General features: G+C 38.9%; 1 protein-coding gene across 4 annotated transcripts in view; it reads left to right on the plus strand.

Annotated features, from left to right (window-relative positions):
• Positions 1 to 1,317: 1,317 nt before the first annotated feature.
• RGS7 (regulator of G protein signaling 7) overlaps positions 1,318 to 22,706 on the plus strand; it is a 592,608-nt gene continuing 571,219 nt past the window's right edge. The window contains exons 1-3 of one of the 4 annotated variants that reach the window (XM_073801627.1): positions 1,318 to 1,759; positions 2,938 to 3,064; positions 6,346 to 6,423. In XM_073801627.1, coding sequence (XP_073657728.1) covers positions 2,987 to 3,064; positions 6,346 to 6,423 — 156 coding nt within the window. In that variant the 5' untranslated portion in view covers positions 1,318 to 1,759; positions 2,938 to 2,986. The remainder of the gene's footprint in view (positions 1,760 to 2,937; positions 3,065 to 6,345; positions 6,424 to 22,706) is intronic. The other 3 variants (XM_073801618.1, XM_073801639.1, XM_033851999.2) reach the window with 3 other exon arrangements.

The following is a 22,706-nucleotide window of genomic DNA, read 5'->3' on the forward strand; positions in this document are numbered from 1 at the left end:
TATATGATGGGTAGATAGATTGATGGGGTATATTTTACACCTCATTCATAAAATATGAAATGTTAGCTCTATTCTGTTAGTTTGTTGATTGATGGGAATGTTCCATCAATGCTGAGCTTGGGTGTCCCCTATAGGGACAGAACCTCTACCTCGAGATGTGAAGGAGAATGACTGCTTGTTTCAGGCAGTTCCTCCTTAAGAGAAAAATGTTCAAGCTGAGTGAATATGTCCAGTTATTCTTTCCAAACTTATTAATCCAGTTCATGACAACTTCCCGGAGTTGACGGAGTGAAGGGGAAGAGAGAGGGGCCGAAGGGGAAGAGGTAGTTTTTGGCTATGGTAAGAAGGTTAAGGACATATATAGAGAATTTGAAAAAATGGCAATTTTGCTGAAAAGGATCACAATTTCCAGAGCACACCATGGAAACAGTTTGGGAATTGGGGAAGAGTGGGAGATGGGTCAGTCTAGGGTGTGTGTAAATGTAGTTTGGGCTAGTAATCTTTGCCCTGTAGTATTTAGAACAGAGGATAGGTTGAATAAATATTTGTTCCCTGAGTGAAACCTGACAGGACCTGGGTGGGACGGGGGAAATGCACTGGTGCACATGGTCCCTGGGTTTGCTTTGAACAGTTGTCCTGACCAGGGGTAAGTTCTATTCTTACCTAGGATGTTAGGAGGGGCTGGCTTGATTATTTTCTGTCTCTCCACCACACCTGGCCCAGCTGTGGAAGGAAAACTTCAGGTATTTATAACTTCACAACCCTGCCCCTGAAAGCCAGACACACAAATTCCTTTTACTATAACTGGGACACAAGTGATTTTTCTTCTTAATGTGGCTCTAATCCTTACAGAAGAATTAGTGACAGCAACCTGAAGAATAATTATGGGGGATCAGCACCCCACACCTTCTTTGAAAACTGCTGGAGGTTGAGAGTAAGTGGGTGAAAGTTCCTCTGAGCACCATCTGTCAGAGAGAGAAACCAGATATTGGGGATGTGCCTTCATTTTAACAGGTGGCAAGATGTTCCCCTCGAGTTGGCAGCCTCCAGATCATTTCCCGTTTCTCTAACTTAGGAGGAAGCTGTGAAAGTCGCAGGCAAACGGGCTGAATGACTCATTTGATCCTGGACATTTCCTTCACTCCTAGGATGTCTCAATATCTCTCTACTCTCGTTATTTAAGCATAACGATGAACAATCATCTGCTTCGCTCGCACAGTCAGCGAAGTCATCAGACACGTGACGAAACTGCCGGCTGCAAGGGGCTCCATCCATTCCTGCATGCCTCCATCCATCCACCCACCTACCCATCGCCCTTCCTGTTCTCCGGCTTACACTCCCATCGCCAGGCCTTCAGCGGCGCGCACACCGCCGGCCCGGGTGTGCAAGGGCCCGGGCTGCGCGCGCTGGGGGCAGGGCGGCAGCTTCCCACAGAGGAGACTGTGGGGCGGCGGGGCCGGAGGGGCCGCGAGGCCGCGCGGAGCCGAGCCCCGCCCCCTAGCCAGCACCTACGGACGCCGGGTCCCACGTGACAGTCCCTTCCTCCCTCCCCAGTCGCGCGCACGGGCCGGGCGTCTCGGTCCCGCGCGCGCTCGTGGTCCGAGAGCCCGGGAGCAAAGCGAAGCGAAGGAGGGAGCGGAGGAGCGCGGGCCGTCAGAGCCCTGTGCCCGCGCGGAGGTGATGAAGCTGGCCGCGCGCTGACACCGCCGCACCCAGCCGCCGGGAAGAAGGCGCCTCGGGCCGCGACCTTCAGGAGAAGGTACGTGGCTGGGGGTGGGGGTTGGGGGGAGGCGGCGCCCCGGAGCCCCGCGACCCGGTCTTCGGGGCTGACACTGCCGCTGGCCCGGCTCCCGCGCGCGGCTTGGGCTCGCCTGCCATTTGCTGCCGCCGTGAGAGCCAAGCAGGCGAGCTGGGCTTGCTTGTTTTCCCCTCAGTGCCTGGTCACTCTGAGGCGTCCGCAGTTAGGTGCTGCTCACAGTGACCCAGGTAATTGCCTAAAGGGCCGACCTCCCACCTGGTCTTGTTTCCGGGACACCTTCTGATGCCTTCTTGCAAAGGTTGGGCAGGGTTACGCCGTGACTTCCGAAGCCGAGTGGGCCGAGGGGAGAGGAGCCACTGGCCGGCAGTGCAGGCAGGTGAAAGTCGGAGAAGCTCCCTGACTCTGTGCGGGAGACCTAGGGGAATGAAGACGAAACACATGACTGGAGAATGGCTCGGGGAATGGGCCTCTCTGATGCGCCTGCATGCGGGAAACTAGCCAGACACCTGGGAGAAAGTGTGCTGCCACAGGGTGTTGCCTTTCTGCCCATTCGGGGAAAACACCGAAGATACTGTGGAGATGCAGTATTGGGAGAGAAGAGAACTCATAGGATGGAAATGGTAACGGTGGTTTTTTTTTTTTTTCAGTGAGCCTTAAACACTTTAAAAAATGAGTACCCAGAAAATCAAGTCAATTAAAACCATAGTCAAATGACTATTTTAACTAAAAGATTGTCATTCATTTCTTACTTATAATTCCCTGGGAGTACTGTAGGTGTAAATTCAGTTTTTCTTTTTTTTTTTTAAATCTATTTCTGTGCTATTTCTTGCAAGCCAGCCCCAGCATTTAAGCATGCTCCATTGTGGGATGGGTGCTGTGGATGGGGGAGATGAATCAAGAGTCAACCTTCTTAAGGGCTTCCCTGGTGGCGCAGTGGTTGAGAGTCCGCCTGCCGATGTACGGGACACGGGTTCGTGCCCCAGTCCGGGAAGATCCCACATGCCGCGGAGCGGCTGGGTCCGTGAGCCATGGCCATTGAGCCTGCGCGTCCGGAGCCTGTGCCCCTCAACGGGAGAGGCCACAACAGTGAGAGGCCCGCGTATCGCAAAAAAAAAAAAAAGTCAACCTTCTTAAGTACTACCATTAGGATCTCACTGATGTCTCTCTGACTCTTGCAGGGAGGAGTGATAATTCTTGTATCTAAGAGTGGACCACGTGTGTGGTGACATGGCCCAGGGGAATAATTATGGGCAGACCAGCAATGGGGTGGCAGATGAATCACCCAACATGCTGGTGTACAGAAAGGTAAGGATTTCTTCACTTTCGTGGAAAAAGGGAAACTTCTGGCTTCCTTGAATTTTTTTTCCCTCAGATCAATTTTGTGGCCTTATGGATTCTCCAAATCCCCAGTGACTGCACATTATACTTGAGGATGATCTGACATTCTCAAGTAATGCATATGTGTAGAGACACAGTGAAGTAAATGAGGCTACTCATACTGTGTTCTCACACTTTCCCTGGTGATCTTACATAGATTAATCCGCAGTCAGCAATAGCAGCAAGTTTGGACATCCCACATATTTTGTTTGTTACATACATGATTTTATAGCATCTGTAATAGATTTTAGAAGCTTTTTCTTATACTCCTTCTAAGCATTTAGGTTATAATGATTATATAAATGTATAACATTTTAGAAATGAAAATAGACTACTTTGCAATTCTGGGGCAAGAGTGAATGTGGCTGTGAATGTATGGGTGGTTTAATAATTTTAATTAAACAATTCCAGTTTTTTTTAAGTTAAATCTTAGCTTTAAAGCCACCATAATAAAGGTGTATTTGAATATTGTGTATGCTTCAGAGTGGTTGCTTAGGTAAGTTCATTCTGGTTATAGTCAACAATCTTCCTAAAATTCAGGAAGCAGTATTTTTTATTTAACTTCTGTACCATTTGTTTCTGTTGCTTTTTATGCTGGGATTATTTTTCTTTAGCATATTATCTGTAGTGCTTATGGGGCAAGATTTCTTTAGTTAACACTAGCAATGGTAAAAAGGAAACCAGACCTTGAAATGAAGGAAATTGTTAAAGATTTTGATTAGTGTGAGCACATTGAAGAGTCTAGGATGAGTTTGCTAGAGGATCAGAACTGGTTATGAATAAAGATGAAAAGCTTTCCACCTTGACCTATACTAAATGAAAACTCTCCTTCTATGTGAGCCAGGATGATTAAGAGGTGGTGATGATATGCGTTTGAGGAAATCTTGTTATTGCTTTGATGTGAATATGCATGGACATCCTGTCAATGCTAGCCTTGTAGACCGTAGTGTATTGTGTACCTATGAATGCACTTTTGTGGGTCTGGGATAGCACAGTAAAACTTTTTTCCCACAGGGAAAAAAAATTGCCTATTTTAGTCTTAAAGCATCCCAACTGGATAAATCAAGAAAATAATCCACTTGAGCCTAAGTTATTACTGTTATTTTCCTACATTGATTGAAATTACTGGATATTTGCCCATTCTGTATAGATGTGGTTCTGAGAAGAACTATCTTAGGGGCAGTTATGTGTTTTTTTAAAGAAGTTATAATATTCTTTATTGTTTTGTATGACTGAATATTGTAATATGCAAGATGTGAGAATTGTAAATTCTACCTTATAGGTTTGTGCAATGTCGAGAGTTGGACTTCTGTAAAATTATCAGTAGTTAGCTATTTTTGTTAGGTCAAACACTATATTCTCTGTTTCCCTATTAAAAGATCAGGGGCTGAATTGATTGGACACCTAACAGTTAATCTTGATTAGAAATAAACTTAATATGACATCAGTCTGTGTCTCATTTAGTCAGTTATCATGAGAATATGTGAAAAATGAGGCTAGGAGTTTTATAGATAGTTATTGGATTATTTAGTGTACCTAAGCTTCATATTGCTAATTTTGAAACACTCTATAAATTGTTGTTTAGCATCAAATTGCCGTTAGGGCTACTTATAAATTAACAGGTTATGATAACTTCAGGGAGAGAATGTAATGCCTCATTTCTTTTAAGCATTTGTATTCTGTTGGGTAAGGTTGGAACTGCTTGTGCTACTTCTTTGCCCTCCTTTTCCTAGCTTTTTGTTTAGGGTAATGACACATACAATTTATTTCTAGAAAAGATTTTCCTGATAAATCATTGTTGGAAAAAAGTTGACACCAGTAAATTTTACTCATAATGCTTACTTATGCATTTCCTGTCTATCCTTTTATTCTCTGAACATATATCTTTTTGTTTGTGATATAAATAATAATATATAAAGAAATACCAGATAATTTGTATAAAGAAACACAGTTGTTCTTGGTTAGCATTTGCTGGTTACCAAGTCAAATGGTCCATGTCTGTAGACAGACATACAACATGATGTTATATGACCATTTTACCTCTGTTTTTTGTATCTTATGTGGGCTTTGACATTTAATATCTTCTCAGTAGAGGCCAGATTTTAATGTGAAGAACAGCAGAATAGTTGGAGAGGGGTAAAAAGGAAAGGAGTAGGTTGACTCCATATGTCAACTGCTCAACCTGCATGAAAGAATAAGCGACTTGTTACAAATGCTTATTAATCATGAAGTCAGTCAAAGGTTAGGAAAGAGCTTCAGCCTCACAGTGCATTGCTTAGTATCAGTGAAGAGAATAGTTAGAGAAATTGCTGTTTTATTGATTCATGCCAATTTTCCACTTCTAGTTCACTGTTGAAACACAGTTCTTAAAGTGGGTTCTGTGTTCTCACCACTTCCCCTCCCTGCAAGCCACCTCTTGTTTACTGCCCAGGATTCTGATGGTTTATACCTACTAAAGATATGCATGTGCTGTTTCCATTTTTTCTCGGTAGATTATGAATGAGGTTTAGGAATATTCTTGTGCGGCAGAGAAAACAGTGAATGGTTGTCAAAGTGTGATGCACAGAAAAGAGCTGGGATTTGTGAATTTCTTGTGTTCATCTGATGTCTCTCCATTATGATTATCCTCATATGGATTATTGGAATTCCTCAAAATAATGGGAAGGTTCCAGGGATCTTTTTTCCATGGAGAATTCCTTAGCGATGTTCGGGAAAAATGTATTTTCAGTGGGTAGAACTATGATCCTCCAGGCAGAGTGAGTGCTGCCATAGTGAGAGCTACAGGCATTAGTAACACTGTTACCGACCAGGGTTCTTGGACTCCTTAATCAATAGAAATTGATAAGAGGCCAGATGAGAAATTCAGGCAAGGGTTTATTGGGATGCCCACTGCAGCACAGTGGGGTGAAAACAAGGAACAGTTCCCCTTGCTTGCTGCCTGAGTGGAGGGTGAGCTGGTCCCTTAAATGGGGTGAGGGTAGGGGCGGGTCCAGGAGACTGGACTGGAGGTATGGCTTGGGTGGTCTGCCCACTCCCTTGGTGATGCTGGGTGCAGGGATCATGCACAGCACCCTGCTTTTGCTCTGAACGCCTCATAAGTGGCAGTTGGGTTTTTGGTCTTTTTGTATCTTGTTCATAATTTGCCCCAGCTGCACATGCACACAGTTATTTTTAGTCCCTTATAGTTTCTTTGTATTCTGTTGCTGCAGGAGACGTTCATCCAGGTGCAAGCACTGCAGCAAAGGGTCCCAGGTCCCAGCCTGTCTCAACACTGCCTCACAATCAGGGTTGGTACCTGCAAATCAGTCTCGGATATTTGCCAGTACCTTTTTGGCTTAATGTGAGGGCTCTCTGTAGGCTTCATTTGATATAAGAGGTACATTAAAAAAATCCATATGGACAAAATATTTTCCTTACAAATTTTTCAATTTATAATGCTGCTTTTTTTTTTATAAGCAAGTGATTAAGTTAGTGTGGTTATGTCATTTTATGTATTTGAAAACATTCAAAAGTTTATAAAATGTGAAGCTTAACCACTTTTATTTCTGGGGTTTCCTAAGCTCCCTTCAGATAGACCTTAACTAGAAGGGAATAGAAATAATCAACTTCTTTAAGAAGAGACCCACCTAGCTCCAACTCACCTTGGATTCAGACTAGCTTCTTGAAATGTAGTGAGGTGAAAAGTATGTAGAGGTGAAAATTCAGAACTCAAACACTACTGTCATTCTTGGTCTGCTTTGGGTAAAACTCTCATTCCTGGGGGTGGTACTGGCTGTAAAGGATCGCTGAACTAGAACCCAGGGTTACAAGGAGACACATTGTAAATTTGGTGTCTGGCCAGCATGCTGCCCACTAGACAGTATACATCACTTTTTGTCCAGAAGCTGACGTTCCTGCATTTGAAAAACAAAATTTCTAGGGCACCTTGGGGCCAATATTTCATATTGGCTGGAATGCTGGCTTCTTACTAGCAAGAATGCTCAAAATGACCAATAATTTCTGTTATTATTGCAGCAACAGTTTATCTTCCGGTTGTCAGAAAAGAAAATGAAAATATTTTCCTCATTCACTGTTTTAGTGGAATGAACACATATTTTGGAAATAGCAAACCTATAAAGTTCACTATGCCTCTCCCCTCCCCCCCACCTTTTCCCTTACCCATTCTCTCTTCCCCTCCTCTCTCTTCATTTTCCATCTAGTCACTCTCATTCCGTTTGCTTCTTCCTTTTCACTTTTCAAAAACGACTTAAGTGGGGACTTCCCTGGTGGCCCAGCGGTTAAGACTCTGTACTCCCAATGCAGAGGGCCCAGGTTTGATCCCTGGTCAGAGAACTAGGTACCGCATGCCGCAACTAAAGATCCCGTGTGCCACAACTGAGACCCCATGCAGCCAAATAAATATTTTAAAAAAAGACCTAGGGTGAAGATGTAATTTTCCCTGAGATGCTGCTCATTTTAGTTGTGAAAGAGAAAATGATGTCTTTTGGATATGAGAGCAGGTACCATCTTGTTTGAGTACCTGTTATACACAGACATTCAGGTGCTTTTAAACTCGGTATTATATTGTGGTAGTGGCAGAAGGTTAGTCTTGAAAGATTAAGACTGCTCTGTTTTTTGCAGAGTAAGATGGGACCACTGGCCTTTCTTACATAAAGGTGTAATGGGAGCTATCAGCCCAGTAGGCAGATGACCTCTGCTGATTGGCTTGACCTAGACATTGCCTTTGAAAGCTTTTTCTGAAGTAAGTCTGTTCTGTGAAAACAGATATATTTGCAAGAGAGGGGAGTGACTAGTTTTCTTCTTTGGAAAAGATTTAGTCACAGACATCACTAGTTTCTTAGGGGTGAGTTAGCTGACATTTTTGGCACTAACTCAGTGCATTTGTCACTTCAGGATTGTCCAGTGTGGTCAACCTTGAAGGTGTCACATTCCTCCCTCCTCGAACTCCATTATCAAAAATAGCCTTTGACATTTTTGAACCTTAGTTATCTTGATCTGTCTGGGTATAGGGTGCAGCTACATGTTAGTACAGTAAAGAATATTTCTAAGTGATAACCAGAGAAAGGCCTGTTAGAAAAGGAAGGAATGTTTGCAAATGGATAATCACAAAAGGTATTTAGGCCCCTCAGATTTCTAAATTAGGGGCTCAGATGGGAGGCGGGCATCAGAAAGATTCCATTTCTAAAAAATTCCAAAATGGAGTGTCTTCTCTATGCATTATTTGAAAGCACCTTCCTAGACTAAAGGATGTTGTCTACTATAAATATGAATTTAATCTGTTTGAATCAAATGCAGACCTGTTTTTCCCTCAGTGACACAAATGCGTCCTGAGATAGGATAGGACCACCATCTATGATACTTCTGAGAAGTAGATAGAGACATTTTATGAGTAATAATTTAATGTTGAATTTTGGGTAATAATTAACTTGAGTTCGGAGCAAGAAAGCCTTTCATGGTGGAGCTTTTTCCTCACCAGTTGTTGCTTATCAGTACTATTTGTGGGATTAAGATAAGAATTTGTGGCCTGAATTTTATTTCCGTTTCTCACCTCCAACCTCACCAAATCTAATGGATCAGAGGAAAGTGCAGATGTAGAAAGGAGAAGCTGTAAAGGAATTTTATTGCCTTATAATAGCCTTTGTGGCTCTATTGAGTGATGGAAAGCAGGGTATATTTCAGTAGTATGGTTGATGGAATGTGATCACTGCAGAGAATATGAAAATATTTTGGGTTTGGATAGTTTAGTGACTTAATAAATATTAAGTCTCCTTGAAAACGATATTGTGGAAAACAAGCAACACAAGTAGTTGGCCCTTGCTCCGCCTTTCATAGCTGTGAAAAGGAGGCATTTGAATGTCAGAGTTACAGAGGCTTCTATCTTACAAGATATCAATCTAATTATAAAATAATTGTAAATGTGAATGTGGGTATGCAGTTCCTTAGGGAAAAAAAGACCCACTTCTCTGCCATTTGCCCAAGGCAATATGAAAATTTAACTTTCCCTCTTTTTAATTCCCTTTGTCTTGTGTCTAATTCAATTAACAAAGGTCTCAGGACATTGGAACTCTAATAGACAATCATGAAGGTTATTTCAGCTCCATTAAAATTGCCACCTGGCCTAGGCTAGAAAAAATTTTGACTGAGGGGCCTATCCAGGGAGAGAAGTTGTTCTGTCTTCCGGAAAAATATGTAGGAAAATGGCAGCTTTGTTCTAGCTGCGTTCTTAAGAATAGTCTAGAAGCCTTCTTATGTTAGGTCCTTTCTGGTGATTAGCAAGTAAAATTTTCTTAAGGAGTCAGTGTGCTGAAGTAGAAGCATCTGCATTGTAGTTGGGCGGTTTTGGTTCTAAGTCATGGCTCTGCCATTGTTTAGCTCTGCAGTTGTGGTTTAGCAACCTAACTCCTTTCATTTCAGTTTCCTTATGTATAAAATGACAAAAAATAAGGAAACATTTCCTTCATAGAGCTGTTTGATGATAAAATGAGGTAGCCTATGTTAGACCCTCAATGAATGTCTCAAAAATGCTATAATAATAATTATATAATTATAACATAATTTATAATATATAATAGTTACATTATATAATTCTAATAACTATTCTTTTATTATTACTATTTATTTAATGAAACACCTTGTATGTTCCATGGGGTCCAGTATGTTGCTATATTTTTTGATAAAGGTGAAAATGTGAACATTTTAACCACTTCCAGTCATGTCTTTCTGGTAGTTGAAAAGGCAGATTCTGTAAGATGATTTGGTAATACCATTTTATGACACAATGAGTGTCCTGTCTTATGTTATTAGTTCAATATAGCTAGCTTCTATTTTTAATAAGCCCTTTGAATTATTATCTAATATATCTTTGAAGTCTGCATAGTTACTTAGGTATTATGTAAACTCAATAAAGCCTTTGCATTCTGGAATTTCAGAGGTAAAAGGAAACTAAGAATTTATCTACTTTTTAATTTTGCAGATTATGAAATTTAAGATCAGAGAAGTAAGTAACATGATTTGTCTAAGGTCACACAGGTTGAATTCAGGTCTTTATTTGTCTTTCTGTGGTGTGTGTGTGTCTCTCTCTTAAAATAAATGCAGTAAGTCTTGTGTTTGTAGTTCAGTTTCAGTAAGAAATCAGCATCCTGGTTACTCTGTGGCATCTATGTATTATTCCAGGGTATTTAATCACCCATTATAAATAGATTACTAGATTCCCTTTTCCCTTCAACTATAGTTTAGCATTTGGAGCCCCAGGAATGATAAGATTGGGAACTAGACTGACTGACCTACCCTGGTAGTAGTTCTGTCTTTGATTTGATCCTGACTGGAAGTTCTAGGCTGATGAAAACCCAGAATTTGATGCTCTGTGGCAACACTGTCCAATAGAGCTTTCTATCTTGATGGAAATATTCTGTGTACTGTCCAGTATAGTAGCTACTAGCCACAGAGGGTAGTTGAACGCTTGAAATGTGGCTGATGTGACCAAGGACTTGAATTATAAATTATATTTAATTTTAATTAATTATAATTTAAATTTAAATAGCCCCCTGTGGCTAGTGGCTATTATATTTGATAGCATAGTGATTATGGAATAAAGACCTTTGGAAAAACAGCATCAAACCCAAGAGAAGAGATAAAAGAAAATGCTAGACTTAGCTTGAGACTTGGCATGCAGTGCTTGCAACAAAGTAGGGCCCAACAAACAATTTTTTAAAATAATAATACAGATGTAAGGTTTTAAAGGAGGACCATGGTCTGCTAAGGAGATATTAGGAGATATTATAATAAATGACACCAAGGGTTGATGTTTTGTTATTTTTCATCCTATGGAGACTTTAAGTTGTCTGCAGAGGCTGGCCCTCCAGAGGTCAGATGATAGGGGCTGTCTTTCAGTAAGACTAAAGTCTGCATATGCCATGAATATTCCAGGAAGTGCACTCGCAGCATCTCAGATGATTTGCTGATGTTGAAAGTATTCCAATTAATTTCTATCTTATGGTGTCTCAAACATACATCATAGCCATTCCAATTCCTAATAAGACTGAGGGAAAACCAGAAGCCCTGGGTAAAAGGGATTTAAAGTGGTTGGAATCCTTGTTCAGAGTTTAAAATTGGGTTATAAAGAAATCCATTGTTTTTAAGCTCACTTCTCTTTCATATGTCTCAGAATGTTGAAAGGAAGGCAGTAGTCTAGGGAAAGTAGTAGTTCATGACGGAGTGACAGAGTCTCCAAGTCAGAAGGGCTAGATGTGAATTCCTGCTCTGCCCCCAACTGGCTGTGTAAGTTTGGGCAAGTGTGTTAACTTCTCCTGGAGACTACTTTACAGAATCATTGGAAAGATGAAGTATAAGTGAGAATGTTTGACTGAGAGTGATTGACAGGTAATACAGACTCTTTTTGGGAATTGTGGAAGTTTCTGAGGTTCCTTGCAAGAATAAACTTTGCAAAACTCTCCTTGCCAAGTCTTCCCTGCTTGCTGAGTGTCCCCATGGCTGTAGGTCATGTAGAGGTCCAGCTAACATGCTTTCCCCCATTTGGTCATTGCTGGAAGATGTCAAGACCAATATAAATCTACATAACCATCTTTGGCCACACAGAAGCTTTTGAACGTTAGGCAAACTGGTTCAGTAGAAAGTTTTTCTCTAGTACAGAAATCTAGGGAAAATTTTCACCTTTAATATTTAAAATGATGTATACCAAAGCATTTTGAAGAAAATTAAGTACACATAGAACATATTATTAATAATATTTCTCTTGCTGAACTTTTTTTAGTTGCATTTCCTCTGGAAATTAATGCCATTTGTCACTTGCTCTGTTTTATATTTAGTATTTTGGGTTTTGACTTTTGGTTTATTGTTAATTAGAATAGTTGTTATTTATTGAGTGTCAAGGCTTTTATCTGTATTACCTGATTTCCTTAAAATATGTTGCACGTTGATTATTAGCATCCTGTTTTTCTAATAAGAAAGCTGAAAGTGACTTATGCAGACTAAGTGACTGCCCAAGATTGCTCAGGAATTAGTAACAGAGCTGGTGAGCTCCACGAGGGTGGAGACTCCTATTTTTCAGTGCTGTGTTCCCAGCACCTAGAAAAATGGCACATAATAGCTGTTTCTGAATATTGAGTGCCTAAGCACATGAATCAGTGGGTGAATAAATGAATGAATGCTTGATCCAAAGACCGTATTCTTGCCTCTTCACTGTGTTGCTTCCATTTAAGTTAGTGAATTGACAGCGCACTCAAAATTCAGTTCTGTACGCCATACATACATTGAGCCTCAGCTCTGATTGAGCCTTGTGTGGGCATTGGGGATAGAGTTGTGGTCTAGATAGATAGGGTTTGAGCCCTCACTGAGCTTATATTACAGTGGTGAGGACAGATGTCAGACAACTTATCATAGAGTGATTACTGCTGTGAAAAGGGAAGAACTGGGTGTTAGGAAAATTTATTTATATTGGGTCATCTGGTTTCTGAAATAAATATTATGTTGATATGTATCTTCTGTTTGCAGTTCTGAGTGCTTAGCACAGTGCCCAAAGTGCCCAGCTTCTGACACTTAGTAAGTACTCAATAAATGAACTAAATTGAGCTAAGCTAATGTTGAAAGTCTTCAGAGATTTATGGAGACAGAGGAGGCAAGAGTGTTGATCTTATCCCTTAGAAAACCAAATGTCTCCTTCCATAGACTTAAAATTTACTTAATACTTGTGAACTTGAATGAAATTACTTTGCCTCTTTGAGTCCCAGTTTCCTCCTCTGAAAAATGGAGATAGTAATAATAATAATGATAAGTTATTATAAATAGTGCATGTAAAGCTTGGATAAGTAGGAAGCATTTAATATATGTTAACTATTACCTATAAATGCTGCCCCCAAAGGATTTCTCTGTAAGTGGAAGTGATGACATATAAGGAGGATTTCCCTTTAAAATTTGTCTTTCTTATACATATTTTAGAATTTAGAATTTGCTGCTCTTCATTGGTTCTTGATGATTTTGTTTAAAACTGTTTCATATGGTAAATGTACAATAAATATTAAAAATTTTTCATCATACACAATTCAAACAAATACAAAAGTAGAGAAAAATAATATAAAGAATCTTCATGTACCCATCACATCGTGTCAACAATTCTTAACTGCTGGTAGATCTGGTTTCATTTATGCTTCCTCACTTCAGATTTCCCCCAGTTGGTTATTTTGAAGCAAATCTCAGAAAATATATCATTTAAGATATAAATTCTTTAGTGTGTATAAGTACTTTAAGGAAGATAAAGGTAAATAAAATGATAATTTGTCCTAGGTCCTTAAAATAATGGCATATTTTACTCCATGAGCTTTATCATTTTTTTCATGTTACTCAAATGGGTCTATCATTCTTTCTTTTTCTTTTTTCTTTGTGGTAAAATACATCTAACATAAAATTCACCATTTTAAACATTTTTACATGTATAGTTCAGTGGCATAAAGTACATTCACAATGTTCTGCAACTCTCACCACCATCCATCTCCAGAACTTTTATCATCTTCCCAAGCTGAAACTCTATACCCATTAAACAGCAGTTCCCCATTCTCCTCTCCCTCAACCCCTGACAATCACCCTTCTACTCTCTGTCTCTGTGAATTTCAGTACTCTTTGTACCTCATATAAGTGGAATTATACAGTATTTGCTCTTTTGTGGCTGGCTTATTTCACTTAGTATAATTTCCTCAAGGTGCACCCATGTTATAGCATGTGTCAGAATTTTCTTCCTTTTTAAGGCTGAAAAATACTCCATTGGATGTATATACCACATTTTGTTTATCCTTTCATACATGGATGGGCATTTCGGTTACTTCCACCTTTGACTGTTGTGCTAATGCTGCAATGAACATTGGTGTATAAATATCTGTTCAAGTCCATGCTTTTAATTCCCAGAATCGGAATTGCTGGATCATATGGTTATCGTATTTCTAATTTTTTGAGGAACCACCATGTTGTTTTTCATAGTGGCTACACTATTTTACATTCGTACCAGCAGTGCACAAAGGTTACAACTTCTTCACATTCTCACCAACACTTGTTATTTTTGATAGTAGTTATACTAATGGGTATGAAGTGACATCTCTTTGTGGTTTTGATTTGCATTTCCCAAATGATTGAGCATCTTTTGCTTATTGGCTATTTTCATATCTTCTTTGGAGATTTTGTGAACTTTTAAAGAGATTTGATTGCAGTTAGGAATGGTTTGACCTATGAACTACATGACCACTTAGATTTATGTCTAACCAAAATTCTGTTATTTTTGTTTGGATTTCTGAGCTACCTTTTTAATAATGGGGAGGTCTTTAAAGTCCTTTCTATCCTTAGCTTCCAAGTTTACAGTTAAAGTGAAACCTCCATAATTGACTCTTTTGGGTGATGGTAGTGATGAAGCTTAATGAATAAAAAAATTAAAAATAATAGCACATTTAAAAATGAATTCAGTTTTATTTGTTTTGAATCTATAAAGTAACTGCTTTTAGGGCTACTGGGATGGGACAGGCAGTCCACATCTCTTAAAGAATCTTGTAAATGTTTTAAAGAATATTCCAGACTCTCTCAAATTAGAATATTTATTGTCTTTCCTTGACTTTTATTTAGTCTTTCCATTCTTTTATTTTTAGTACATTTATGTTTGGAAAATGTTAGTGAATATAGAGCACTCATTCTATTCTTAAGGTAAGAATAGAGATATAATTGATTTTAACCAGAAAAGTTACTATTCATTTAGATTAGTATAAAAAGATAATTTAAAATGAATTTCTCTTTTCATCTTAAATCTTGTTTTTATGCAGTTGTATATTCTTTTCATAACATTTCTTTTAACTGATTTGAACTGATTAACTGATTTGAAGATGTCTTAGTATAGGTCATTTGGGATGAGACTTTCAATGGCTTCAATCAAAAGGACTTTATCTTTTGGAAATGTGTTCTAGCATTCCTCATTGCTGTCTTACTCTGAAAGTTTACTAGAAACTAATTAACTTACTTGTACACTATGATTTGTTTGACTTGTACCGTATTGATTTGTTTGACTCAAAGCTCATTATCACTTTATAAAACTGTGGTAAACCCCTCTGTCCTTGATATTTCTTTTCCTCTTCTTCTGTAGTAATAGCACTCTGCATTTTCATCTAGGCACATGGCCACTAGAATAAAGATTGCATTTCTCAGGCTCCCAGGCAGCTAGGCATGGCCATTTGATATATTCTGGCCAATGAGATGTAAACAGAAGAGGTGTATATCTGGGAAGTGCCCTTAAAGAAAGGGAGTATACCTTTCTTTTTTCCTTTTCTTACTCTTCCTGGCTAGAATGCAGTCATCTTGGCCAGGAGGTAGAAGCTGGGAATTATGGATGGCAGAACAACAAAAGGGAATGAACCTGGGTCCCTGATGATTATAGAGTCAGCATACAAACCTGACCTGCCTACATAATTCTATGTTAGAGAAAAATTAAAAATTAAGAATTCTTCTTCTATATTTTTTAAAGATTTTTTTAGAGCAGTTTTAGGTTTACAACAAAATTGAGAGGAAGGTACAGAGATTTCCCATATAATCCCTACCCTACATAACCAGCCTTATTATCAACATTACTCATCAGAGTGGTAGATTTTTACAAAAGATAAACCTATACTGATGCATTATAATCATCCAAAGTTCATAGGTTACCTTAGGGTTCACTGTTGACGTTGTACCTTCTGTGGTTTGAACAAATACATAACGACATGTATCCATCATTATAATATCATACAGAGTAGTTTTATTGCCATCTTTATGTCTTCTTTAAGATACTATGATTTGGATTTTCTGTTACTTGCGACCAAATCAAATTCTAACCAACTTAACAACGACATCCAAAACCTTTTATTTTTAATCTGTAAGATAGTAATAGGGAAAAAGTTTTTTTTTTTCTTTTGAAATATACGTTTCTTGTTTTATTTTAAAAGCAGCCTATTTGCTTTCTAGGAATAAATCTAGTTTCTTTTAAATAATATAATTGAGAAATTCTGCCGCATTAATTATGTAAATAGTTCAATTTAATTTAGTAAATATTTACTGAACAATTGTTTTGTGCTAGGTAATTTTGCTAGAAGTGTTGGGGGTAAAGAATCAGTGATGACAATCATATATTCTTTATCAGAGCACTTTACAATTCCAAGATTGGAGGATCAACAGTTTTACAGTGAATTTCTTGTATATATATATGTGTATGTGTAAAACCTCATAAAATTGATGGTGCACTTATTAAATTTTTTATTATTTTTAAATATTTGTTTATTATTTATTTAATTTATTTTGGGTCGCATTGGGTCTTAGTTGGGGCACACCGGATCTTCATTGAGGCATGCAGAATCTTTCGTTGTGGCAGGCGAGCTTCTCCTTAGTTGTGGTGTGCAGGTTTTTCTCTTCTCTAGTTGTGGTGTGCGGGTTTTCTCCTCTCTAGTTACAGCGTGCAGGCTCCAGGGCACATGGGCTCTTGTAGTTGTGGTTCCAGAGCGTGTGGGCTCTGTAGTTTGCAGCACTCAGGCTCTCTAGCTCAGTAGTTGTGGCGTGCGGGCTTAGTTGCCCTGCGGCATGTGAGATCTTAGTTCCCTGACCAGGGATCCAACCCGTATACCCTGCATTGTAAGGTTGATTCTTTAACACAGGATCACCAGGGAGGTCCCTTACTCAATTTTAAAAAAATTCTTGTTTTCCTATGAGGAAACCAAGGCCTGGAAAGGTTATTTTCCCATGTCAAAAAATAAATGCACATTAAAACCATATGTTTGGGCTTCCCTGGTGGTGCAGTGGTTAAGAATTCGCCTGCCAATGCAGGAGACAGGGGTTCGATCCCTGGTCCGGGAAGATTCCACATGCTGCGGAGCAACAAAGCCCGCGAACCGCAACTACTGAAGCCTGCGCGCCTAGAACTTGTGCTCTGCAACAAGAGAAGTCACCACAGTGAGAAGCCCCTGCACCGCAATGAAGAGTAGCCCCCACTCGCAGCAACTAGAGAAAGCCCACGCACAGCAACGAAGACCCAACATAGCCAAAAATAAATAAATACAATAAAATTAAAAAAACAAACAAAAAACCCCATATGTTTCATTTTATTGCCAATTAAGTATGCTAGGTATAAGAGTAAACACTTTTAAAATTTTTGAATTTATTTCTTTACCTTAGAAATTACTCATATGACAGATTTTATAGCTGAAGATGCTCTTCTTGCAATGTCTTTTTAGCTGATTTGAAAATTGAATCATTTTACATACTAAAACACAAGCTACTTAAAGTTGTGGAGCTAGGCCAGTACTGCCTACGTTTATTTGAACACTATATATGAGCCTTATTTTATGCTTATAAAAAATTTTATAAGCATTTTGTTGAGCATATTTATGAAAAAGAATTACCCTTCTTGGTAGCATCTTCGTGGGAAATTGTACATTCTTAACCATGCAGATGAGGTGCTGAGTTGAATTTTAACAAAGAGAGTCAAGTAAGTGCAATGAAAACAATTTATTTATACCATCTATTCCATCAATCTGTGGTGCCTGAGTATATCAGAAATACCCACACAACAAAGCAAAATATAGACATTTCTGCTGTGGCATAATAAGTTCCACTAAAAAAGCCCCACACTCTGCAAAATCACACACTAAAAATAACTGGCATTTTGAAGGAAATAGAATTGGAATAGATCACTCAAAATGTTTTAACCACCAAAACATTTAATGTTATAATTAAGCAATAACCAAAAAAATCTTATTAAAACTTCTAGCATGTCTATAAAAACATGCTAACTTCCCTATAAGTAAAGAAATAACACAGTAATACAAGACTTTACCTTTAGAAAATACAGGCGAGGGTGGCTTGATGGAAGAGTATATAAGGAAGTATTGTCTGCTGAATTATGAAAACAAGGACAGAGGGACGTTAGCAGCAGAATTTGCAGGTAGAGGAGCAGTGACAGGCTTACCATGAAATGGTTCTGGCTCCTTATCTAGTGTTTGCTTGTTTGTTTTGTACAAATATATGAGAGAAATGTGCAATAAACCCTTTTGAAACCTAGCATTTAGCCAGACTGAGCAAAGAGGAAGAATGGGTCATGTGAGCAGTGCTACATTCCTCCAGTGCTTGCTGCATCCACTATGTGTACACTTTGTGTTTGGCTGTTGTATTGTGGTGGCACAAAACGTAGCGTGCTAAGAAATATTGTGCATGAACCTATGGGGCTTCTATGTTGGTCTGACATAATTCCCTCATTTACCTATGGACTAATTCTTGCTATGGAAATACACTCTGTGTGAAACACACTACATCAAATGATTGTTAAACTCCTCACCGTTGAGCAAGGGAGACCTGCCCAGTCCAGGCAAGAAAAAAAGCAAGTGTGTTTGAACTAAGGGTGGTGCAAGGAAAGAAGGCAGAGGAGGTGAACAATGGGTAGATAAAGGCAGACAAGGGAAGGTGAATGCTTTGAGAACACAGTTTCCCATGTGTGATTTTATTTGATTTTCGTAACAGTCCTATGAGGGGGTACTGTTCCCTCATTCTACATATTAGGGGAATGAGGCCCAGAGAGGGTAAAGACTTGGCCCAAGATCGCACAGATAGAAAATGGTGGTGTCAGGATTTGAAATCAAGTCTGTGTAACCCCAAATCCTGTGTTTTACAAACTATAGAAGGTGACTTCCCTACTGGGTTGGAATATGGGCCCTGTAGCCCGAGTCTTCAAGGCAGTGGGCCACAGTTCTGTGGCTTTGTGAACTTAGGGAATCTTTTAAACTCCCTGAGCCTTTTTTACCTCACATATGGAGGTGCTAGGAATAGCCACTTCAGAGGATTATTGTGACAATTGTATATGATTACACACGTAGAAGTGTTTTACAAATGTGTAAACATTATGCAAGCAATAAAGCATCTTATTTTCTCTCCACGAAACTTCCAGCTCTTTACATTAAAAATGATTATAAATGTTTTTTTTAAGATGACAGGCTTAGTAGTTTATATAGTCACAAGTTAAAAAGCAGAAAGAGGAAAGTCCCTGGGAAGTTTGGTTCCAAAGCAAAACGCTTCTGTATGTTAAGTAAACTGAAGGAGGGAACCATTGATTCCAGCTGCAGATACTGCTTGCATGTGTGCTTATTTTTTTTTTTTTTTTAATCTTTTTGGCTCTGTAAGAAGATCTGGTTCTGGTTTCCCTTGTGTCCCTAGAGAAACTAACGTATCACTTGGCAGATTTAGTGGATATTTAATAACTGACAGATTTAGGACTGTGTGAAGGAAGAAAGAGAATTGTGGTTAAAATTTTTACAACAGATTCAAAATATTTGTTTCTACTATTTTATTAAAAAGTAGTTCCAAAAACTAAGACAAAAATGACAGTTTCTCAGTTTGCTTTGTAAGTTGTTAAAAGCAGTGGCATTTGCTGCAATCTCAAGAGTGTTTAAATAGCCACTTAAGCCCTTACAGAGTAAAAGTACATTGGACTAATCTGAAGTCCCCGGTTCCGACTTTGCTTATCATTACTAACTGGTTGGTTTGGACAATCTGTCTGGGTCTTAATTCTTTGCTTTGTGAAACGTGTGTGTGTTTGTGCATGTGGGAAGGGCATAGTTGATGTAAAGATGCTTTCCAAGCAGTGCTAAGGTTTCAAGGTATGATTCAAGGTGCTGGAATAACTTCCCATACTCCCCCGGTAACCTGAGAGATATAATCCATCTCTCAAGGTTATAGACCACCCCATTACAAGTGGGCTCAGTCTTTAGTTTCTTGCTGTGCTGTTTCATTTTATTTGGTTTAGCCCTTCTTATTAGTGTGGAGATTGGAATAATCAATGTGCAGGAAATTGTCTCGTGGATATTATTTTTGATTGTTTGGAACATTTGACTAGCAAAGCCCAGTGCCCCTTCCTGCTAGTTGTTAATGACTCCTAATGTGTCGTAATTTAATAATGCTTCTGGAAATAAATGTTTGCTTTCTTTTGTATTTGCATATATTAGAGCTTTTGCATAAATCAACTGATGTTTCTGGAAGTGATTGTATAGCTAGAACTACTGATATGGATTTTTGCCAAGACATGGCCTTTTTCATTGCAGTTCCCTCTTTTTATAAAAATACAAAATGGTCATAGTATTCAAAGGAAACTGAAAAATCCATGGACTTTCTTAATGCTACTTTTTAAAAACTACATTAGAGAAGGAAACTTTTATCAGTTGAGTGGCTATTGCTGTTTGGGAGGAATGCTCTGTTTGCCCCTCCTCACTGTATTGCCCTATGATATACAAAAGAACTTTCTAACAGCCATTCAACTGTAGAATGAGTCCCTTCAGGATAGGAAGTTTCTTTTTTTAAGAGGTGCATCAGTTCAGTGAGACCGAGTGTCATTGAGCTTATTAAAGCATTCCATGGCCTAGAATGATCTTAATGATCTATATGACCCATATAACCTCTGACTGAGAACAGATTCTGCTGTTTCAACCATTGCCCTTGTTTTTAGTGGAAACCTTAATTATTCTTTCAAGGGAAAAAGATTTTAAACCACCAATTAACCACCATCTTCATAATGTCAGTCTAGAAGCTGAGAATTCTGAAAAGCTTTTACTTTTCTCATCCACTCACCTGCTTATTCTAGATGATTGTATTTCTGGTTTACCTCGTTTTTATTGGAAGGGAATAAGACAATTTTTTTTTTTTTTTTTTTTTGTGGTACGCGGACCTCTCACTGTTGTGGCCTCTCCCGTTGCGGAGCACAGGCTCTGGAAGCGCAGACCCAGTGGCCATGGCTCACGGACCCAGCCGCTTCACGGCATGTAGGATCTTCCCGGACCGGGGCACGAACCCGTGTCCCCTGCATCGGCAGGCGGACTCTCAACCACTGCGCCACCAGGGAAGCCCTAAAACATTTTTTGATATATATTACATTGACTTATTCTACTAATAGATTTCTGAGCAAGTTCCTTTGTGGTTATGGTTTTGTTTTACTTAAACATTATAGAACCAAACAATGTTCATGAAACTATAATATTATACTTGCTATTTATGTAGAACTTTCACAGAAACTTATTAAAACAGAGAAATACAAAGGACTATTTTTTCTATGAAAACGATGAGAAAACTAAGATGCAAAATAAATAGAACATTTTTGTATTAATAAAGAGATCTAATAAAACTCAAAATGGCCTTTTGATCTTGCTAATAGATCATAATGCCTATACAAATAGTTTTGATATTCTTACAAAAAATAAGAAAATACAGTGTATTCCTTTAAATCATTGTTAAATTATTGAGATTTAAGGAGTCAAATCATGACTGTCAGGCTCAGTAAAAGATTGCCATAGCCTAACATTTAAGCAGTATTTTGACCTTTACAGAGTGCTTTTAGAGATGCTATTTCTTTTTAGCCCTCATAGTTATCCTGTGGGAGTTATTATCCTTATTGAGTACGGCAGATGAGAAACCTCAGTCGTAGACTTAGCCAAGATTATAGATCTGAGGACACAAACCCAGGTTTTCTAACTCACAAAGTAGTTCTCATTCTTCCAACCTAAGTCTTTCCTTAGTTGTCTAGATACCATTTTGAATACACCTGTTATAATGGCCTCAAAGTAAAGACTGGAATGATCCAGTTGAGATATATCCAGTCACTACTGGATTACTCATGGCAAATTCTCACATGTGACTAAACAAACTTTGTGAAGTTGCTGTCACCTCAGTAACCTCATCTCACCAACTGAGTGTTTTTCTATCAATACCAGTAGCCCAGCAGGCCTTGAGGAGTAAGTGGTGGAGAAAGCTAGGCGAGGCAAATGACAATATTGTAGTGGTTGATGCCTTTAAGGAGAGCCTAGGTCTGCCTCTCTGTTGGTCTGTTTGGAGATTTTTTCTAAACTCCACCTACTGAATTTCCTCTCTGTGAGAGACTCTTCAAAACAAAATAAAACCTTGTATTTGTTACCTTTCTCCCCCCAGGCGGCAGTGAATTGAGACCAACTCAGTTATGACTGTTCACCATTTTGGAAAAAAACTCTCCATCCCTTGCAGGCGGCAGTGAAAACAAAGGCTGGTGGGGAAATAGGACTGTCTGTTGCATTCCTATAATGTCAGAACCTGTATTATATGGTTCAGAAGTTGAAATTTTAATTTTTTTCTTCCTCCTGTTTGTGTCAATTTGTGGGGAGGGTTCAGAGGCTTTATTTTATTAGTATTCCAACTAAATTCTCCAGGGAGGGTCAAGCTGCCAATAAGTTTCTGCTTCTCATTTGTTTACAGGTATGCAACCAGGAGAAACACCACAATCAGGTTTTCAAAACAGTTTGCACAATTAATTAGGCTTTATCTAAAAGGGAAGTGTTTCGTTGTTTTTGATATTTCATTGGCAGTGTATGAAGTAAAAAATTACTTTTTAAAATTGAATGGTACTATTTGGAATAAATGTTTAAATGAAAGGACTGGAGTGGAGGCTGAGGGTACAGTGGGTGAGAGGGAGATTCAGTGTGAAAGTACCCCAAGAACAATTTTGGAAACTAGACTGTGCTCTCAGTCTATTACAATCTATTACAATTTTAAC

Source organism: Tursiops truncatus, chromosome 1, assembly GCF_011762595.2.
Source record: "Tursiops truncatus isolate mTurTru1 chromosome 1, mTurTru1.mat.Y, whole genome shotgun sequence".
NCBI classification, from domain to species: Eukaryota; Metazoa; Chordata; class Mammalia; order Artiodactyla; family Delphinidae; genus Tursiops; species Tursiops truncatus.